Source organism: Falco naumanni, chromosome 14 (assembly GCF_017639655.2).
Source record: "Falco naumanni isolate bFalNau1 chromosome 14, bFalNau1.pat, whole genome shotgun sequence".
NCBI classification, from domain to species: Eukaryota; Metazoa; Chordata; class Aves; order Falconiformes; family Falconidae; genus Falco; species Falco naumanni.
Genome location: NC_054067.1, coordinates 23779798 through 23802341, shown reverse-complemented (window position 1 = coordinate 23802341; position 22544 = coordinate 23779798). Strand labels below are relative to the sequence as shown.

The following is a 22544-nucleotide window of genomic DNA, read 5'->3' as shown; positions in this document are numbered from 1 at the left end:
GAAGAGGAAACAAACTCTTTTGCATGAGGAGTTTACCTATAAAAAGATTTTAAACACTTCCGGAAGATACAGTACCACCAGCTTACCCAGAGATTCCTCTGAGCTTTTGGGCTTCTTGTCTGGCCTTTGAAACAAGGAAGCAATGTCACCTCCAAAAATCTCTCCCGAGTTTTCAATCAGGAACTGCACTAACAAAGCCACCTGGCAAAGACATGAATTTACAGAGTCAGTTTCAGGAAAACACAGCCAGCTATATAAAGCAAGTCCAATCAGTCCCAGAACATTCCCTTTCCTTTGATAAAGGTGTAAATTCCTGCAGAACCTTTTGCCCAAGAAGCTGTTAAGAACGTGGCAAGGCATCTGTATGAGCTACACCTGGGGCGAGAATATGAGCTACATGAACTGTTGCAGTTTGCTAAGCACAGCACGTTCTACAATTTTCCTTATTGTTGATAACACCTCATAAGCGACAAGCAAGGATTCCTCCCCTCTGATGCACTGCCATGTTCATTACTTACTTTGTCCTGGCAAGATGGCTTTAGACCCAGCTGAAGTGGCAGCTGCTCCATCTTTCTTGTGCTTGCTTGACCATATGTGGGAAAGCAATCACAGCTTCCCTTTCCACCCTGGAGAAACTGAGTGGCTAAATTCCCCTACCAGCATGGGCACAGCTGCACAGGGAAAGGACCCAGCCCGGATGCCACCTGGCTTAGCACTGTCACTGATCCTGTGCCTTCCTCTAGTCAACAAAATACAGTGTCCATAAAAAGCAGTAAAAGGGGAAGGCATGCACGAGGCCAAACCCGTGAAAAATTACCTTTTTTGTAGACCTGCTTTCCTCTTCAGGCCCCATGGGACTGGGTAGCCACAGCATATTGGGTGCTATGCAAAGAGCCAGGTTAAAGGCATTCATCTGATTCACGCCAGAGTTCTGCTCAATATGATGGAGGACTCCAAAGAGGTGTCTGAGTAAGATGAGGTTGGCTTCTGGAAGCTGGTTGACCAGACTGTTCAGGGAGTGGGAACAATGGAAAATCTTGCCATTCACAAAAATCTGCTCTTCAGATGTAACAATTTGCTTCCCAAAGCTTTTGCCCCCTTCTGCCCTTTTGCAACCAGTCTGAGACATTCACATTTGATAATGAAGTAAGGCTGTGTTGCTCCCCTCCACCGACTTAGGTGAGAGCCACAGCTCTACATCCCCATTGCCCACCCGCCCTCGCTGCCTGCTCCCAGACCTGGAGGCACCAAGGGACTTGAGTCAAGAATGTGTGGGTAGAAGTCCACAATGCCCTAACAAAACAATGACTGCCCAGAGGAGATGCACACAGCTGCAGGCCAGCAGCACACGAGGTGATGCCACTGCCTGTGCCCCATGCGATAGAGCCCACAGAGGGAGGAGACCCAGGCCAAATGGTAAGGTGCAAAACTATTTTTCTTATCAAACAAGAAGAGGTTTGATACACTGCATATCCCACGGGATGCTGATGACAGACTATTTGTGCTCAGGGCAGCAGCCTCAAGGCAGTGAAGCTGATTTCAAGGTCCCAGCCCCCACCTTGGCATCAGGGCTATTTCTTTTAACTGCCAATATGATGATCAGCTTCATTTTGTGCACATAAGAAAAAAAGCGACCGCTGTTAAGGATCTAAGGCTGCTAACATTTGATGTACTCCTGGTGGCTGAACTATTGCGCTTTTTCAGTTTGGTGGTTCTGGTAATTTGAACTGGTCATCAGAGAAGAATTTTCTAATGACATTTTTTGGGGTCAGAAACGTTAACAATGTTCATAAAAGACCACTGAAAGGAACATGTTCTGACCAGTGACACTGGCAATCAGCAGTAGCTCTAACTGTGGCCTGGAGCATTGCCAGGAGTCTCCCAGAAGATGAAGTTTACGTTTAGGGCTATATGCTCCCCTCTTCTTCCACCAAAAGAAGCTTTTACAAAGGCTTTTACGAACCTTTTGATGGCTTCAATCTTATGTGCCCGATTTTCCGTGTCCACAGCTTCCATCCACAGTCCGTGCATGTCTGAGGATAGAACACTGTCAGGTATATTTCGGAGAAAATCCTGAATTAAATATATATATGCAGAGCAGTCTGGTCAGTTTTGAATTCTTTGTTTTGGTTTCACCATGCATATAGTCATTGTTTATTCATATTAAGCACATGATAAAACAAGACCTGACACAAATGCATTTCTCTTGCCCCCCATCCCCTGCCCCCCCCTGCCCCCCACAACTGTTCTCCTCCTGCAAGGCAGCCACCAGCCCTTGTGCCCTGCCCCTTCTCCAGAGCAGGACTCAGCTCTGCTGCTGCAGACAAAAGACTCAAACCTATGGCTGCGCATAATTCTGTTTGAAACATTTCTCAGCTATGAGGGTTGCTGTTTTTTTTTTTTTTTTCTCAGGGGTCTATTTAACCACTTCATATATGTCTTGTGTTGGAAAGTGACTGAATATCCTCCCGGTCCACAGCTTTTTGTATTAGGTCAACAAGAGTAAGAGACAGGGACTTTTTTGATACTTCAGGTGCCTGAATTATTCTGACCAGATTTAACTGCCAGTGCAAAAGATAGGCTTTTTCTTACTAAAACTTGGGTCTGACCCTAAGCTTCATGCCCCATGCACCACAACCCTTCTGCTTGGATGCGGCAGCTGTTTTCCGTCTTGCTTACTGGCTGATGAGAGGGTGAAGGCTTAGGATCTAGATAGCAGAGGCCAGCTCCTTTGAGTATGGCCTCTCTGTTTGAGGGGGATGCAGATCAGTTGCAGTTAAATAGCACAAGTCCTCCTGCAGTCTCTTCTGTGTGTCCAGGAAGGACAAAGAGCATCTGTGCTACTGCCACCAAAGGGCTTCATGCCTACGTCAATGCAGCATCTGAACTGCTGAGTCCAGACTCTGGCATGTTATTTGGCACTGTACAGATACCATGGTTATTTTGGAGGTAGACCTTGCTGTATCTCCTGCTGGAGGCTGTTTTATATGGGAAGGTGCAAAATGGAAAACTGGCCTGAGGGCCACTGCGTGAAAACAAGCACCTCTGTGCACATAAATGGACTAAGCCATCAGGTGAGAATGTGCCTTGCTGGCAAATGCCTTCTGTTCCCACCCAAACCTTTCCTACCAGTTAAGAGTCAAGTTGCTTCCTTAAAGAAGGAAGGTACCATTAGCCCAGACAGCTGAGTTACTTGGCCAAACATACCGTGATGACAGCTGCAGCCACAAAGACTGACTCTCCATCCACTTGGACATCATCTCCAGAATTCAGCTTCTCTTTCAGTTCCTTGCAAGTCTTGGCATTGGCAGAACGTCTGAAAATGCCTCTGGTAGAGGGACCCTCATGGTACAGAAGGAGCAGCATATCCTAAGAGAAATCCCAGTTGTACTTAAGAGCCTAACACTTTATCCTGTTGTTCGGTATATCATACCTCACATATTATAACATAATTAGCATAAGACCTAGTCAGTACTGGGAAGAGGACAGACATAGGAGAGCTTTATCATGATTTAACCAGGGACGAGAGCCCACCAGCTAAATCGCAGGTACAGTTCATATGGGTATGCTTATCCTGTGGCAAGTGTGAGCCCGTGGGCTCTTGCAGTGAACGAGGTCTAGGCTATGTAGCATGGCATAGTCCACTGACATTGCTCCTTGTCAGCTTCTGATTACCTGGTTGGAGACACACACTGGAACGGGACAGACATCTGTGCATGAAGTGATCTGGATTACACAGGAGAGGGATGCTCTCACTCTTGTTACTGAACTAGATGTGAATCACCAGCAAATGATGGTCTTTTTCCCCATCCAATCCTCATAAATACTACAAGTGGCTTTAAATTCTGGGCTAAACACATCAAGTTTATGTCAGGACGAACAGTACCGGCTGCTCCTTACCATGATTGGCTTGGGAAGGATCCCGTCGGGACAGACAGAGGACAGAGACAGACCGAAGAGCTTCCGTGGGGTGGTAGGGGACTGCGATGGAGGGCTGTTTGTGGGGGTGCTGGTGCTGCGGCGCAGGGCCCAGTCAATCAGGGACTTCTTCCTCTTGGTGTGCTTCTGCAGTGACTCTGAAAGAAAACACAGACCTCTGTTACACACCCATCTGTCCTTCCTACTGGCCAGAGAATGACCTACAGAGCTCCCAGCAGAGCAAGGACTTTCAACCATCATGTCTTTAATAACCACACTCTTAATGGGGATGGCCAGATAACATACAGCCATGAAACCACTTGTTCAACTCTCAACCATCAGCAAAACTCTTCCTCAATCACTGTTCTTCAGGGAACCCTCCTGTTTGTGCAATGTAAGAATGGCTTGCAACTGAAAGGCAGTTGAAGACTGAAAGCTAATTCTGAACATTGCACAGACAAATTAGCCCCTCTGCAATCTCTTCTTCTTTGCATGCAATCAGCTACAAGAGCAACTCTGGGATATGTGTACGATGCTAGGAATAGTTTGGCACTGCCACGGAAAGCAGCAAAGTCTCTGCCTGGTTGCAATGCACTCCTGCTGCCCCTACCTCTCCTCAGCTGCACTGGAGCTTGGAGCCGAGGTTTCAGGACAAATTGACGCTGTTTTTCCTTTGGCAGCTGATCAAAGAAGGAAGCCTTTGTCCCATCAGCCAGGAGGGTGTTATTGTTACTTCCTTGTTGCTGGTCAGCAGAGTCCCGGATATAGTTCAATGCGATGCTGAAAGGATGCTCGTGCCCTGTTGAGCAAAGAGTTGTATTAAGAGCACGCAAAGATGCAGAGCTATGTGAAAACAGCTCCAGATCTGGACAGTGGAAGAAGTAGCCACATCCAATGGCTCCCACTGCAGCTGGGCCTCTAAGTGATGCTGCTCAAAACCTCCACCTGCGGTCTAAAGAGGCCAGGGCACATCTATGCATATATATAACCACTGCTTTACAGATAAGTTCCTCCAGTTAAACATGGACAGCCACTCTTCGTTAGGTCTCCAGAACATTATGTATTAACATTATTAACCTTAGCTCTCCAGAACATCATGCAGCAAAGCACTATTAACTGGGTTTTAGCCCTTGTTAATAGGCTTATGGGCCCCACTGCACTAACAAAATACTGCAAGCACTGCTCTGCGTAGGACCTAGCTTGCTATGACAGTCCAGTAGGCATTGGACAAATACAAAAAGCATGTGCCACAACAACTTGGAAAGCACCCACAAATAAACATGTGCAGTCTAAAGAGCCCCAGAATAATAGTCTTACTATGACAACACATGGTCTTTAGAGCAAGACCTCTTTAATAAAACAACATGCATAAACTTCCTTGGAGAGCCTGGGGATGTATTTATTTGGTTATTACTGAAAACACAGTGCAGAGTTAATGCAGAGATTACTCACTTGACATAACTAAGCAGTATCCTACAGGGCAAAACAGTATGAGCAATGGCTGCACCACTGGCTGACCACATCTGTCAGAGAAGCAAGGAGCAGTTTAGATGCATCTGCCAGCTTTGGTTTAGATGCTGCTTAAATCAGCACATTTCCTTGCTTCCTCTCTGGCAGATTGTACAGTTAATTTTGCTGTCTTGTTCTTGCCAATAATCCACAAATAAAAACTATTATTATTGTTAGTGTTATTGGAAAACTCCAGCTTTGGTGATCTCCATGATGAACAGTTAGGACTTAACAGACAAAATTCAGTGGTTTATTTTAAAATGTTTCTTGTATTTCTGAAATCATCTCCTACGGATCTCCATCACTGTCCTCTGTTGTGACTGTCCTCAAATCCCTCTACATACACACCTACTTTCCAAGCCTCAGTAGTTTCTAAAGCCTAAACACAAACTGTTAAAAAAGAAAGTTTTCAAATAAAGAGCCTGCAGAGGGCATTGCCTCAAGCAGCCCACATAGGCTTGTGAGATCAGATCAGTACTGGCTTAAGGTGGCAATTCAGAGCACAATGTTAAGAAGCCACATGCAACAAATTGGGTTTTTAATGACATGACACCTTCCGTGGAAAACAGTTCCCTTATTTGTGAACTGAAACACAATGAAAGCTAAATAAATACCAAAAAAGTAGGATAAACCTGTTAGCTTCTGAACTAGAGGCAAAAAGGTCACCAATGGATCCATCTAAAAATTCTGCTTCATTCAGCTGCCAAAGTATTTTCCTGTGGACTGAGCACGTTCTTGCTGCAGTGATTTGTTTTGCTTCTGACAGAACCTGAAGGCAAAGTGCTCAAGAGGTGTCAGGAGCTGTGCTGCCTGAAGGACATCAGTGGATGTTTCTGTCACAGGTAGCGAAGGTGGGCTGAGGCTGCCCCAGACCACACGCATTGCCTGTGAGAAGACTGCAAAGCTGAGCAGGAGAGGATGACCAGCCCCCAAGCATGTAGCTCTGCAAGCTCATACCAGCAGCCACCGGGCTGGGACTGGGCTTTGAGGCATGTCTACCCTGACGTCACATCTGCTGCATAGGAAGAACTTCTCAGGCTGGCCTAAAAAATCTCCCATTTATTTGAAGCATCTGCTGAAAAGTGTCATGGGCTCCCATCCAGAAATTCACAGATTTGCTTGGAAAAGGGAGGTATGTGTGAAGGTCTTCAAAGGCGTCACCTTGTGTTGATTAAATGTGGATCCTGAGACCATAAAAACCAAGTGACACCTTGCAGCAGCTTGATGTCACATCTCACATCAGCAGCGGTTCCCTTACCGTTTGCTTTTTTAAGCAAAGAGTGCAACATTTGAGATGTGCCTCTGTCACACACCCCTGTATCATTTATCACTTGTTCCTGTGGTGCTAGAATTGAGGGAGAATGGGAAAGCTCTTACCAATGAGAGGGTAAGCCGTGTCGTCTTTTCCTGAGATCACCCAGAGGTGGTGCTCACTTGTTCTGCCCTGGCGGTTAGGGAACACAGGAGAGAAAAATATTAGGTGAAGGGGGCCAGGGTGAGGGTCCATGAGGTTCACTCTACTCAAAAAGCAACAGACAGCAGCAGAGGGCTGAACAGGCCAAGGGGTCAGACATGCACAGAGTGCTATGGACTGGAAGGGGAAAGCTTCAGGAGAAGGCTAAGAGCCAGCAGGATGCAAACCCACATGATGGTTTCCTGGCCTATTTCAGCAGTATGTTCCACAACCTTCCACAGTATTAAACTACTGGAAGATTGTCAAAGCTACCTGTTGAACACTGCAACAGGTAAGGCTGCACCACTGCAACGGGTAAGGCTGCACCACTGCAATGGGTAAGGCTGCACCACTGCAACGGGTAAGGCTCATCTGATAACATCACGGATTTGTTCAGTATTTCATGGCTGTATTAACAATGCTTTGACAAGCTTGCCTCAATCCTAGTGCAGGATTGCAAGCATTGAAGTCTTTAGGACTTTATTATACAAGGTTTGGACTTAATGCAGGCATGTAACCATGTCTGTGTTTCTAATACTTGGCACCCACACATGTTGCTTCACCTTGTAGTCCAGAGAGTACTAACACCTTACTACTTAGCTACAGCAAATCTAGACTTCTCCACATCTGCACTTCCCTGCAAACCAGATACTACCAGCCTCCTTAGCTAAGATCCTTCAGATACGCAATGGCCACTTACAGGGAGTCCAAGCTGTAGAAGGGTCTTCTTAATCACACTCTCTGCACTTTCCACATTGGACACATTGACTGCAGTAGTCTAGAAAAGAAAAGAGAGAAAACAGAGGAAGCTAATTTGGTTGCAGTTTCTTGTGGCTTGAAAATCTGAGGAATACATCACTCATCTGTCTATCAACTGACTTTAATAAATGTCCATGGTTAGAAGAGTTGTACTAATTTGAACTACACTGGAATCACTGTTAAAGGTGATGGCTATACATTGTGAAAATGGTTCTGTGCTACTTCTTCTACTGTGGGTTTTATTATACCATCCAAAGATTCTGTCCAGTATTTCTACTGGTAGGAGGTGTTCAGATGCTGTATTTGATCATGTCAGTATCTGACTGATGGTAGTGCCACTGTCAGTCTGAAGGGTGAACACGGCACAACACTAATAAAGCATGAGTGTCTGGGGTCACGCTCTGAGGGAGAAGTCCCCAGAAGGTAAATGTGAGCCACCAAGCTTGGCATGAAGACTAGAAATGTATTCTATTAATATGAAGAGGCTGGGACACATCCCAGTAAATTAATTCAAGAGAACACACCAGTGACTACTTAATGATCAATATCCTCAACTTACTGCACTAAAAATAGAAATGACTGGGCACCCAAGCACAAGCCATCACTAATTATGAAGTGAAGTAGAAGGAAAAGAGAAAAGAAGCCAGAGGCCAAGAATAATCTTAAGAATGAACCGCTCTTTGGTAAGGGTCTGACTACCTTCTGAGTGGGCTTCCAGTGGGAAGGATAAGAATACCATCTAAAGCCTTTTTAAATATGACTTGAATTTTAAACAGGCATAGCAGCAGTAGCACCACAGCCCTGCCTTCCCACCCCTACCCCACAGACCTCCATGTAGCCTTGGTCTGATAAGCAGGTTCCTGGCTTTACTTACAGAAGAACAGTTGTCAGCATCCAGCACATAGATCTGAAGGTTTAGATTCTTTGGATATTCGTTCTGTTTTACCTCACTGATGTGCCTGAAAGTAAAAGAAAAGGGGAGGGAACATCATTTCCCAACCAAACTTGAGAAGGACTGTAAGATCTGGATCCAAGAGGTCCAAAAGACTTGCTCCTTAGGGACTACAATAAATACAGATTAATTATGACAGTAACAATAACATGCAACGTTCACAGTGTGGTCACATGCCCTTCTTTATCTTTCTTGAGGCCCCAGACTAGCAAAACTCCACACGGCAGTACTTTAATGCAGATATATGTGCCTAGCATAACACCTTCCAGCATCCTTACGATCATTACTGTTCTCCAGAAATGAAATTCTCTTCTCCTCCCTGTACCTATATAAACACTTCTGCCCTGATGTTAGTGGAAACAACATATAAAAACATAATGTGAAAAAGAAACGGCTGTAGCCTCTAGATGCCATGAAATACAAACGTTTGTTCAAATCAAAAAATATCTGAATCAGTAACACTTGTGACGTTTCCACAGCAATTAGCAAAGTCAACCTCCAGCTCCAAAGGAAAAAAGGTGCTCCAGTGTTATCTTCTAGTGGACATAGTCTTTTCTGGACTTTTAACACCAGTTGTGCTTTCACCCAGAGGCTTCTACATTCAGGTTTCAAAGGTGGATTTTTCACACAGTAGCTAGACACTTAATGTGCTGAAAACCAGAGAGCAGTCTGACACCTAGCACGACAAATTTCTCTGAGGACTGTCGAGGAACCAGCCAGGAGGAGGATGGAAGGAGGGTTACTTACCACAGTAATGTTGACAACCATCGTTCCTTCACGTCAGCTGAGCTGAAGATAAAAAGGGAGGCAGATCATCAAACAAGTGCTGAGTGGATAACAGCCTTTGGAAACTCAACCCAATTTCATTTATATATAGCTGTAAGTCAAAGTTCCTTCCTGCAAAGCCCTGGAACAAAAGCACTCCTTTCCTGCTTCTGTCCTATTTTAACAAATAACAAAAACAATAATAACAAAAAAATCCCAACAACAAACTGGACTACATTTCCTGCCCAGGCTGGTGAGTGCTCAGGTAAGGGACAAGTATCTTTCTGTGATGCTGGAGTGAACTCATCTTGTGGGCCCTTATTATTTCTGCAGTGATCTTTAATTGCTATTTTCTTTCTCCTGTTATTTCCTTCCCAGTGTCTGCTGTTCCTACAAGCTTCTGCTGCCAACACGGGTTATGCTGTTGAGTTTGGACTAAGACACAAACAGCAGCTTGTGTGTCAGAACATGAATCCCAATCAGGAACGCATCACCCGGGAGACACATCCAGACCCTTGGAAATGACGAGACAGCATGTAAGAAACCATGGTACGGTTCCCATTTCTTTTTCCACCAAGGTAGCTGTCCTACAGACGGAAAACCATCAGGACAGATTAGCGCGTCCGAGCTGGGCCAACAGAACCCCTGAGAACAGAGCGACCCTTGAAGTCTTCTGGCCTCTCTACTTTGCAAAGGAGAGTACAAAGCAGAGATGCCTGAGCCAGCAGTGACCTGAGCTCCCTGTGGATATACCAGCTCTAGATTCAATTTAGCCAGGCTAGACTGATCTCCAGGTAATAAAAAGCTCACTGGCTTTTTGGTGAGCCTTATTAACTCAGGCACAACGTTGGGACAACCTTTGAGATGGCATCTGGGCGTGAACAGGCTACTCTCTAGGGTGCTCCATGCTCCCCTGCATTTCTATTTTTGGGGTTAGCAAGGGCTAAGCAAGCTCTGGCCTATGCTGCTGGCACAGACCCATCTTGAAGAACCCTTCCATTTCTGTAGTCTGTTGCCGTGGGCTTGGGACATCCTGGCAGACAGCTGCAGGAGGAAGGTTTGCCCAGGAGCTGCCCACGCTACCCTCAGGGTGGATAAAGGACTTAATCCTGTCGCAAGGCCATCTGGCATTTTTCATTGAAATAACTAACATGTCCTCCGAAATGAAAAATTCTCAAACTAGGGCTAATCTACAGAAATGGCTGTTGGCAGGTGCTGAAACAACACTCTTGTAGGTTACGTGATGGCACATTTACTATGGCAGGTGTGGCTGTGATGTTCCCAGATGCTCTGCAGCAGGGTTAGCCCTTGCTATAAACAACACTTGTGAGCGCTGGTCCTCTAAACGGCTCTTGGGGACCAACCTGCAGATATCTAAGATGACTGTCTCCCAACATTTAAGTTTTTAGCACACTGTCTAACATGAGTGGAACTCCCCTCTCTGCTCAATGGGGAGAAGGGCTGCAGCAGAGTTCAGGGCCCTACAGCCTCGGTCATTGCTCCGCTTGACATGCAGGAGACTTGGGCAGCTGCCAGGCTGCTGGGGGAGGGAGGTCTGGTGCCTGGTGACATACCTGAAGGTGACAACATAGTTGGTGGTAGGCCAGCCAATGATAAACGAATTCTCCAGACCCATCTTTTTCTCTGTCACTTCGCTGAGACTGGTGCCAGTCCACACTTCACTCAGAGGCACCTGCTTTTTCAGCTTCAGGCTGGAGGAGGACCTGCAATTCAAATTACAGATTTCTCAGGCCAGATCTCAACATCTAGACCTTCAGAATCTGGTCATGTCACCTTCCAGTCATGCAGATCCAGTGACAGCAACAAGCCTCACCCTGTCCCCCGAACTAAATGTCTGGACATGGGGAGGTACTACAAGAAAGTTTTGCAAGTAGATTTTGGGGTTGGTGGCAGCAGTGGGACAGCTGTGACTTAGGGCAATGTGAGTGGCCAGAGCCGTCATGCAGGTAAATGGTGATTTAGGCTAATTACTGTCTATGCTAATAACTGAAGTCACCTAAGCTCTTAATTTAGGTGTGGCAGAAGTAGCCACGCCAGAAGGCAGTTTTCTGTCCTTACTGCCTCTTGCCCTCATGCTGTTTCTTCAAGAAGCCACATAAAGGAAAAGGCAAAACCAATCAGACAATGTTTCCTTCTGGAAAATGGAGTAACATTAATATGATGAGGAATTTCTGGAGGTGAAAGTCTTCATAAAGAAGACTTGTTTTGATGCTTGCCCCACAAATAGCTCTGAGCCTAGCTTCAACAGCACATACTGGGGAGATGGAGCGACTGTGAATTCCTCTTACTTCGACTTGGCGATGACCAGCACATCACTGAACAAGATCAAATGTCTTTCCTGTGTCTGCAGGCCCACGGTTAGCTGTACTCGCTCGTCCAGGATGAAAGTGGAGCCTGGGCTGCTGAACACCCCACTTGGCAGCCCATTGTCTGAATGGGAAGAGGAAAGGGTGGTTTCCCTGGAGGAGGAAGATAAATCATAAGACGTCAGAAGCTTTTCTAACAAGGGTTTGTGGTTTGACACAGGTGACTGCTCTGGAACAGCCCGACAGCCCCATGCCTCTCCCAGCACTGCCCCTATTACTCTCAATTATGAACTGCATTTGCCTGCCTTTTCCTATTTAATTCTACCAGCCTCAGGCAGATGGAAAACTGCCTAAATGCTCACACCAAATCTGAGGGGGTTAAGCTGCTGAAACATTCATTTTTGAGTCATTTCTCACTCAGGTCGAATACTTATTTCCTGCACATGTGTGTGAGCTATGACTCAAAAAGAACATGGAAAAAACATGTCTCATGGCACTGCTCAGCCTACACGGGCAAGGACTGCCATTTCTGCATGTTTGCCATCTGCACTGAACAGCTTGTCAATGCACGGTTTGCAACACAAAGGAAATGAACTGCATGTACTCATTAATTCCAGCCATCTGATTCTGGCTTGCCTGGCTGCAATCCAGCACCTTCTTTCTAGATGCGAGATAGATGTAGCTGCTGGCCATTTCCAAAAAAACTCCGACAGTTTTTGCCATCGTTGGGATTGAACCAGATCCTTTACGCTATCCCCAGCTGGAAGTGCCCTGCCAAGTGCTCATTTCCCCTCTTGCCTCTCTGCACCCTCTGAGCACCCTCCCAGCGCTGCTCCTGGCTTGGGCTGGCAGTGCTGGCAGCACAACAGCTCCCACCGGCTTTTCCTGGGTCTGTGCAGGTAGGATTGTGCTGAATGAACAAGCAATAGTTCTTTGCTGAGCCTTGCTCAAAGACCATGTTCATGTGCCTGACCCTGACTGAATTAGCTAACCTCTGAGACACGGCCCCAGATTTATGTAGATAGAAAAACCCCCAGAAATCCTCCTGTCTCTACACGTAGGCAAAAATGTGTGTCCTGCCTGCAGGCAAGGACACATGCAGAAGAGATACCTTCCCTCCACCCCTCACCACTACGAATCTAGTCTCAGGGCAGACTCTACACAAACCAATGAAAAAAACACATGAGCTTTAAGGGTAATATTTTTGACATTGTTAGTCTTAACTTAGTTTCCACTGGCTTTGTAATTGGGCCTCTTTGATTTCACGGGAGTGAGTTTAGAGCCAGCCAGTAGCCGCTTTTCTAAAATCGTCCACCAGTCACAGAACACCTGCACTCCTGCAAGCAGAAATTCCCTCTCCCTTCCTCACCACTCCACAGCCACTGACAAGCACATTCTAGGCTTCTCCACCTGTTGCATCTACGAGTGAGAAGCTAAAATCACCTTTAAACTTGATACTGAAAGCTTTCCACGTGTGTCAATTGAGCAGTGGAAGCCACACCACCTCACAACCTCAGCAGTGGATTTCCTAAAGCTGGAGGAGTTACACAGCTTTGTAAACACCATAGCAGGAGAGCAAAAAAATCTCACCAATACTCTGGTGGCCTAAGCAAGGATGGCATTGTACCAGCTCCCCTCTATAGCAATCCATCATGAGAAATGTTTAAAGCCTCCCTCCCTCATGAGGATATTCTCCAGTCCAAGTCAAGAATTTGTTTCTCTCTACTTTTTTTAGTGCAGTTTAGGGGGGGAGGGATGACAAAGAAGCCACATAACTTGGTCAGAAGATAACCAAACAAAAATCAGTTCTGCCCTTTCTATTAAATGATTCTCCACGACTTGACCCCACACACTTGTTTCAGAAAAGCAGGATGCACTGTGCATCAGTTACCAATGCTGTGATAGAAAAGGGGTATTCTTCAGGAGGGCTGGTCCAGAACAAAATGTCAATCAGTTTAGTTTTTCTTACAAAGAAAGAAAAAAATACCAAATTAAACAAATCCCTGAGGAATTTTTTTTGTAAGATTTTTTTGTAAGGTTTTTTGTAAGATTGCCACCAAAGCAAGGCAGCAAAGAGCACGGCATCCCCTTATCTGTGTCTGGTAGTTACAGGGTGCTGCAGGAGGAAGAGGGCTCAGCTCCCACTGAAGGACCAAGGAGATGGGCTCATGGCCAGCACTTGGAATTTCGGCAGAAGACCTGTGTGTCCATGTTCGTGCATGACTGTCTGCTGACACTCCTGGTGCTTTACACCTGCAGGAGCACCGCGCCAGCAGAGCACTGGCTGCCTCAGGAGCTGCAGGCAAAAGACAGAGCTTCTCTCCACCCAAGCTGGTGGCGAAGGAAAGCTGCTGTCAGCCTGACTGCCCCGCAGGATGGCCCGATCCAGTGGCTCTCCCGCCAGACATCCCAAGCTGATGTCCCCCTGCCCGGTGCCGGCAGGGTGCAGGCAGACTTCCCTGTGCCCCCGCTGTCCCCAAATGCCACTCCCAGATCCCTCTCACACCCAGATGAGTGTGCTGGGGCCAAAGCCCAAGGCCAGCCCTCCCACCCGTGGGCCAGCCGACAGAGCAGGGGCCAGTGAGGTCCCTGGCAGCCAGCCCCTGGGTGCTGGCCAGGCAGCAACACGCTGGGGTGGGACACCAGGCTGCTCCTCAGGGGCAATGTTGCTGCAGTCCCAGCACAAATGGCGCACCGGCGCGTGTCCGGCATCCGATGTGCCTTCCCAGTGTGCCTCATGTCCACTCTGCCTGCTGCTGCGAGTTCTCGCGGCAGGACCTGCGGCCAGCCATGCTTCCCCTGCCTGTGACAGCTCTGTCCAGGCTGGTGACAGCTTATGGCCTCCTCGTTAATTAAAGTAAACCACAGCCCTCGAGCGCAGTCAGAGCGGAGGGGACAGGGACAACTGTGCTCTCTGGTGGGCTTTGCAAAACACGTGCAGGTCCATACGGGATCTCTCTGCACCCCAGTCCTCTGACAGCTTCCAGTTGTGCTCCTTACCCACAGCCACATGCCACTGGGAGAGGAGTCCCCACGTACTGGTCTGCACTGGGCAGTTCTCTCCCACAGCTGCTTCTGTCTGTCCTTCCCATGGCACTGACTCTTCCGTTCCTTAGGGCATCTCTGTTTCTGCCTCTCATACCACTGCCCGTGGTGGGTGCCAGAGCAGACCGGAACAGCAACAAATTTGTCAGCCAAACACCCACTGACTGTTTGGCAGAACCGCACAAGGAAGCTTGTCTTGCAGTTCAGCAAGCATGGGAGGACAGAGATTTTTTTTTGCTGTCTACAAGCATAGGGGACATATATATAGACATATATATATAATGTATATATATAAAAAATACATGCACACACACATACATATATGTACACATATGTACACACATAAATATACATATTTAAGGAAAACCTCTCACTCCTTCAGGAGGTATGGCCTCCCAGCATCAAGACAGCATGTGCGTGGTGATGAGTGACCCGGTCACTGCACCTTGGGAAAAAGGTCCCCTGGACTTTGTGTCTCTGAGCTGGGACCCACCACTCCCTCCTGGCAGCAGCACACTGCCCCCCCTGCACTACCTCACTACCGGGCATAAGGAAGACAGTGGGGGCTTCCAGCTGAAGGCGAATTTCTGGAGAAAATCCAGGCTGACAAGTCGGGGAAGCAGGTCCTCTCCTTACCTAGAGACGATGTGACACAGCACAGTCACCATATGCCCCATGCAAGCTCTGAACAGGCCCCTGCCATCAAGCCAGTACTGAGGACGCCATGCCCCAATGGCAGGGAATGGCTCTGTGGGGATGGAGCAGGGGCACTGCCCCAGCCCCACGCTCTGCACAGTGAGGCTGCGCTGCTGGCACTGTGCGTTCCCTGTCCAGCCCAGTGGCACAAGTGTTGGAGCTCACCGGCAGCCAGGTCCGCAGGGAAACCACACTACAGGAACATACGCACAGTTTCTTGTACCTGATTTTACTTGGGTGTCTCTGCACTGTGCAAAATATTGTCCAGGTGTTTTTACACTTGGATACAACAGGCATCAAATACCTAGACCTAGTATTACTTGCACTGAAAACAACTGGCTAGTGCTGTGTGGTGGGCTGACCTGAGCTGGCTGCCAGATCCCCACTCAGCTGCTCCCTCCTTCCCTCCCTCCCTCCCAACAGGACAGGGAGAGAAAATAAAATGGGAAAAAAGAGGAATTCCCATTGGGGAAGCAGGGCATCAGCACACGTAGCAGTTACTTGGGAAGACAAATGCCGTAACGTTAATGTCCCCCCATCCTCCTTTCCTTCAGCTTTTATTGCTGAGCATGACATTGTTCCAGCAAAACCAAAACTCTTCCATATCTGTCCATAAACAAACTGCTCTCCGCACTGCTAAATGAATTTGAAACCCAGTTTGATTTCAGACCGTATAGGCAGAAAGGTGGAAAAGGAGTGAGAAAGGTGTTTCCTCTACCTGGAATGGTACTTTGACTTGCCGAGAGCTTTAGTAATGGCAGAAGGGGCAGATCGTCTTCTTTGGACTATGGGCTTCATCTTCTGCAAGACAAAAAGACATTCCAGTTAGCCTGGTCACCTTGGAAGCAGATCTGCTCATCGCACTCCACAAGTTTTCTTTTTATCTAGTTAACCCTCACGAAACCTCAGCACTGAAAGCCGTGATCTGTGCTTTCAGGCACCTCCCTCCCTTCCTTATTACTAAAGCACTTGTCAGCTCTCACATTTATGTGGGATACTTAAAACTTTCCTCACTTAAAATGTTTCCAGTTTTCACGGCCAAAATTCAAATGACGTGAAATTAAGCAGAGAAAAACCCCACAGGCTGAAGGTCAGGAAAAACTTCCTAACACTCATGGCATGGAACGGTTTCTTAAGGAAAGGTATAGAAATCCAATTTAAAACTGGACTGGACAAAGCTGTGAACAAGCATGTAATACCGCAGGCAGCCATGTTTTATAGGCTGAAGGTAAGGATGAGGTTACTCAGTAGATTTTTCTCTAGCTTCATCTCCCATGATGTATAGGTTCCACAAATAGACTGTTATTAGGCCCCTCTCCTGGTAGTGTAATCTCAAGGCACTTTTATAACAGCCACAGCCACCAAGTCTTGTGTAACACAGAAATGAGGTGACAGTAAGAGAGGGATTTGTGAGTTAGACATGGTAACCATCCCAGCCAACATGTACACACAAAGGTCACAGGTCTCCTTTTATCTGCTAAATGAATTTTGTGCTGGAAGAAGGTTGACAGATTTTAGCCTGGGAAAGAAATCCTTACATCGGTGGCTCTCGCCTAGTAAACATGGGAAAATCTGTCCCATGGCTCACTTCCAATTTCAGCATTTCCCTGTGTTACAGCTTTAAGTACCAGGAGGTTTAGAGTACATTGAGAACGATTGATCTTTTGATTTCTGGACGTATCAAAATATGGAATATTCTAAGAATAAAAGAAACCTGGACTGCTGGTTCAGGAGAGGTCCTGCAGAGAAAGCGTGTTCCTTTTATTAACCATATACTTTTCAAACTCTGTGCTGAACACAGAAGTATTTGTTGCATGTGAGCTCAGTAGTCCCTTCTCTGACTACACAACGCTATTACAGCTCAGCACCTTAAACCCACATTAACACACCGTTCTTACGATGTTAGAGGAAGGTATTATCCTCTTTTCACTGACAGAAAGGCCAAGAACAAAGCAATTACAGTCACTCTGGGTGCCTGGTGTTCAACACATTGAACTTGATTTTTCTGAGCAGACACCAAGGCTGGCTGGGGGCTGGTTTGAAACCCTGCTGCTGCTCACCCTTGCTGCAGCTACAGGGGCTCAGCACAGCTCCAAGTCTGTCTCTAGGGACGGATGTGAGGAATCCCAGAGATGAAGAACAGGGCGTTAGTGACCACTTCAGAAGTTGGTGGAAGTAATTTACCACACTTCAGAAAGGAAACCTGTGGTGGAGGCTGGTGTGGAGTCCTGCTGCTAGGGAAGGCGCACCCCTTCTCACACACCATTTCATTTACAATATACCTTTTGACTTCTGTGACAAAAGACTAGGGAATTCTCTACAGGCCTGTTACACAACTCCCGATTCATTGCCTGATCAGGTTTGGCACAAACCTCCAAAGCACAGATGACCTTGGGAAAAAGAGTGTATGATCATGCAACTCAAAGCTGGAGCGGGACTGCAAGTGCAATTTCCTAATGTACGAATATTCAGCTTTGCAACATCAGTAGTGCTCTCTAAGTAGATTCCTTGTGTATGTGTATATATGTAGATGGAGACAGACGACAACTACTCCGTCATTCCCTGATATGATATTGCCAAGCAAAGATCTGTCTTCGGAAGTTTCACAGAGAGAACTAAATAAAAACAACATAAACTCAACAATGTTTGTTTTTTAAAAAAGGAAGTCCCTACTAAAACAGAACATCTGGCTTTCAGAGGTGCCTTAATAGAATAAAATGTTCCTACAAAACATAGTACGGCAAAGCATTGGTCGTGTGGTATCTTAGGTAGGGAGAAAGGCAAGGTGTGGTTGCCTGGTGGAAAGCCCCATCAAGCTGTCAGCAGCAAGCAGCAGGCACAAAGGGCAATCAGATGCATCTTTGTGCCAGGGGCACATTCCTGAAGAATCCTATGGCATGTAATAACCTTACTGTAGGTAAAGCAAGCATTTTGGCCACCTCAAAACTAGCTGGCTTTGTGGTACAACATGGTAAGGAACACCAATGACATACACTATGTCAGTGTAGTGTTGGAGGACATTTTACTCAGAATAAATTTCAGGGGAGATACCAGAGAGTCAGTGCTGGTAGATCACTTCTCCTGACCATTAGGAAAGGTTTCAGACTGTGTTTGAAGGGCAGCAGCAACGCCTTCCAAGAAGCCTTGTCTTTGCCCACCCATTGTACGTCTCCAGAGAAGCCTGAGGACCTGTTCACTAGCACCAGTTCCAGTGGGTGCTGGACTGCCCGTGGAAGTCTCACAAAGACAGAACTTTGGCTTTGCAGTGAAATGCTGTGACTACAGGAGGCAGGGTATCCTGCCTACGCGCTATCTCCACATAAAACGCTACGACCACCAGCTGCCCAGAGGTCCAGTTGCCTGATCCCTAACAGACTCTAGGCCAGGGGTCCTCAAACTATGGCCCGCAGGCCAGACATGGCCCCCCAGGGTCCTCAATCCGGCCCCCAGTATTTACAGAACACCCCCCACACCACCCCCGACGGGGGTTGCGGGGGGAAACCAAGCAGCTGCAGATGACTGCCTGCCACCTCATCCACGCGCCGGACCCCTGGTTAAAAAGTTTGAGGACCCCTGGTCTAGGCAAAGGAGGAAACCGCTTTCCAAGCCCTCAGTCGAGTGTTCTTGGCAGGACAACACTGAGATGATGGCCACAAGGTCACACAAGTGGTATCTTACTGAAGGAACTGGACACAATTAATTGGCGTAATTTCACAGTTAACATACTTATTTTGCATATTTAACAGATAGCATTATTATAGATATTACAGCTATCTATATATAATATAGATATTACAGATAATAAATTGTTCTGCCTTTGGTTTCAGTAGCCACACAAGGTAAAAGCTGCTCATGCCCTCCTTCCCTGCTTGGCAGGATGCATCTGTGCACCCCATTTTAAACAGTTCTGGTTTGCATGGGCTAGCCTACATAAATGCTGTTTCCTTAAGAGGCTGCTGGAGAAGGATAATCTCCTAACACTTTGCGTGTTCTTCCAGTGCCATGTAAAATGAGCTCTGAATCCTGCATGTTTTGAAGTTTTATGGTTTTCTTGCAAAAACCACCCCTCCCATCTCACTACACAGCAGAGACACTGCAAGGCCTCTGTCTCTCGCAGGAGCTCTCCAGCGGCCAGAGCCCCTGCAGCTCCAGCCCAGCGGCTGCACACCAGCAGAGCTGGCAGCGTGAGGGGGGTGGCTGGTGGTCCACAGCCTGTGGCTCACCTGGGCACTGGCAGTGTTACACAGCATCGCTCGGCACGAATCATGCCGGCAGCATCATTCCCCATGAGCACCACTTTCGGGTGACAGGGGGACTTCGCTGCGCTCCTCAATGTTAGAGCTCTGGAGTGCTCTTGTTGGAAGTCAGCTCTGCTCACACTAACCAGGCACTGGAACCAGAGAACCGCCGAAGGCACACAGCGTAATCTCTGGGCTGTTTTGATGCCATGGAAACAGATACTCGTTTATCCAACATACTCTGAAAGTGCGTGAACACTTGCAACAGTTTGGACCATGTTTGCACATTACTCATCTCTAAGCTGCCAGTTTTAGCTGTGTGTTTCTTGGCACTGAGGACTTTGTGAGTCTAATGCCCCTCATTCCAAACCCATGTATGGCCCACACCCTTGGCTCAGCTGGCCAGCATCAGTGGGGTTTTTTTGCCCCACTGACCTCTGCACTTGAGTGTTATTCTTCACATAAAGTGGGATAGAGATGAAAAGTAACAACACCTGTTTAGAACAGGCTGGATTTTCCTTCTGTCAATAGCTGGTCAGAGATTGCAAACAGCTGGCCAAAGTTTGCAACATCTGTGGCACTCCAAAGCTGCTATTTGGTTTAGTTCACATTCAGAAATGAAAATAAGATTTTTTTAACAGTGCAGTTTCTCTGCAAAACATAAATTGAAATATTTGTTTCAGAAACACTGACACACTGTGCCTTCAAAAGCACTAAGTTTTCTTTGACCTGAGCACCTGCTGCAAGCTGACCAGGCTGGTGCACTCTGATAGCAGCATCGGGAAGCTGCCCAGTCAGACCCATCTCTGTCAGTCAGTGCACAGCACCAGGGAAACACGTCTCTGTCACCCAGGAGCTGCTGATGCTATGAAAGACAGTAGGTTATGCTGCCATGGGCCTGAGACCCTAATGCTTCCAGACCAAATGTGGGAGGTAAACACAGCCAAGGAGCTGGTCGGCTTGGCCACCTGGATGCAGGTCCTGGATGCAGGACCATGCACACAGCAAGATGTGACAGATCCACAGGACTTTGGATTTCTGGGTTAATCCATATGATAGGGCTGCTGCAAAGCTGCAGACCATGGGGCTAGGTGGGTGAGCTGGCATGAAGCGAGGACATTTTCCAGTGGAAACTTGCCTGGCAGGAAGCTTTAAGATCCTGCGTGGCAGGAAGAATTCCTTTGGAGCCCTCCCTTCATTTTACTGGAAAGCTCTTCCAAAGCAGTGTGTTTTGATAAAATGTTTTGTTTTTTTCAATTAATCTGCATTTTCCAGGGAAAAAAATACACTACATGAAGGCTCCTGGGTAGCTCTGCTTTGGCCATAAGGTATGTCACCACTGAAAGATTGAAACGCCAGTCTGAAAGCAGTGTAGAAATAGGAGGAGGATGCTCTGCAGAGCGTCTGCCAAGAAATGGGGCTAGCCGGCACATTCAAAACTAGCCTGATAGGTCCATACCGCCCTGCAGTCTTGTAGTGGAAACGTCCTTTGTGAGGATGGAACACACAGCGAGGAAGATCAGTCGGTTAGCCTGTGCCCACCCCATATGCTCTCTGCTGAGGCAACAATGATCACCATCCCCTCCCTTCTCTTTTGACAAGGGGAGAATTGCGCACTGCTTTTACTGATGTTGTCCTTTGCTAGATAGAGATGGACATAGTCTAAAAATTAAGATGTGACTTTGGATGTGGGACATTCACCCATCAGTGTCTAAGGTGTTGTGAAGGAAAAGTCCAGCTGCCCCAGCGAACTCTGGAGCTTGAGTGTTTCCCCTCCTGTTCCCTCCGACATGGTTGTTTAACAAGACCCTGCACGGGATCTGGTGCCATCACAAGCAGGATTTAAGAGGTTCAAAGCTGCATTTTATTACAAACCATCATATGGAAATGAGATCAACTCCACACTTCAGACCTGACACTGGACTGGCTTCCCTGTACCCAGGGGGTTTAAAAGCAGTAAGATCAAACATAGGGAGAGGGTTAATTTAGGTCTACCCCTATCCTCAGCATACTGATGTTTCACCATGAATTCTTTGCATGCTGCTGAATGGAGAGACCCTACCACCATTTCACTAGTATGACTCAGGCACCCAGCTCACACCTCCAAGGGAAATTCGTTCTCCCAACGCTCTTAGCTGGCATGTTCTGTTACTCTTATGTGGAATATTCGGCTGTCAGTGTCATTCTGCCCACGTCAGACAAAGAGCCTACTTTCTAGCTGTGAAGACAGTGAAAGGGTATCATATACTCTTTAAAAAGAAAAAAAAAATTACAAATGCAAACTCTGAGTCAATTCCATATTGACATTCAGATCAGTTAGGGAGGCTTATGTTGCTAAAGTAACAGAAAGAGTAAAACATGGGCCACAATGTCTTTGATTATTTGGAGCATCACAGATTGTTCAGAGCCAGTAACACTGAAACTATTCTCATTCTTGGATGGATCTTGTGAAACACTCTTTTCCTACAAATAACTCTCATCACAGTATTGGTATGTTGCGTCAGAGCAGATAGCTGATCTGCTATTAATCAATGGAACCCAGTAAAGTCATATTTCTCAGTGGCCTACTGGAACAGAGCAAAAGTTACTGTATAAATGTAGATACATTGTTACTCAGCTCTCCGGCCACATTCAAAAAAAGTACTTAAGAGTCCAGCTAAGAGCACAGAAACAATTAACCGATCTCTTGGGCTTGGATCCATCCACATGCAAACAACCACTGCTGCTTTTCCATCCAATAAGTTTATGTTAGCAGCAGCATTCCTACAGAAGCATCTTAACGAGAGCGCGAGACGCTTCTGCCTGCTGCTCTGTTACGTCTTGTTTATGTGAGTGCAGGATGCTCTTACAAAGTGCCTGTATAAGACTGCAGTTGCATTTCA

General features: G+C 46.9%; 1 protein-coding gene across 2 annotated transcripts in view; it reads right to left on the bottom strand.

The window, feature by feature from the left end:
* LOC121097515 (rho GTPase-activating protein 20-like) overlaps positions 1–22544 on the bottom strand; it is a 39858-nt gene that overhangs the window by 4288 nt on the left and 13026 nt on the right. The window contains exons 2-14 of one of the 2 annotated variants that reach the window (XM_040614582.1): positions 16143–16225; positions 11666–11836; positions 10931–11080; positions 9339–9380; positions 8514–8598; positions 7581–7658; positions 6805–6871; positions 4529–4717; positions 3901–4076; positions 3208–3369; positions 1964–2073; positions 818–1007; positions 87–201 (exon numbers count right to left, since the gene is read on the bottom strand). In XM_040614582.1, coding sequence (XP_040470516.1) covers positions 87–201; positions 818–1007; positions 1964–2073; positions 3208–3369; positions 3901–4076; positions 4529–4717; positions 6805–6871; positions 7581–7658; positions 8514–8598; positions 9339–9380; positions 10931–11080; positions 11666–11836; positions 16143–16222 — 1615 coding nt within the window. In that variant the 5' untranslated portion in view covers positions 16223–16225. The remainder of the gene's footprint in view (positions 1–86; positions 202–817; positions 1008–1963; positions 2074–3207; positions 3370–3900; positions 4077–4528; positions 4718–6804; positions 6872–7580; positions 7659–8513; positions 8599–9338; positions 9381–10930; positions 11081–11665; positions 11837–16142; positions 16226–22544) is intronic. The other variant, XM_040614583.1, reaches the window with a different exon arrangement.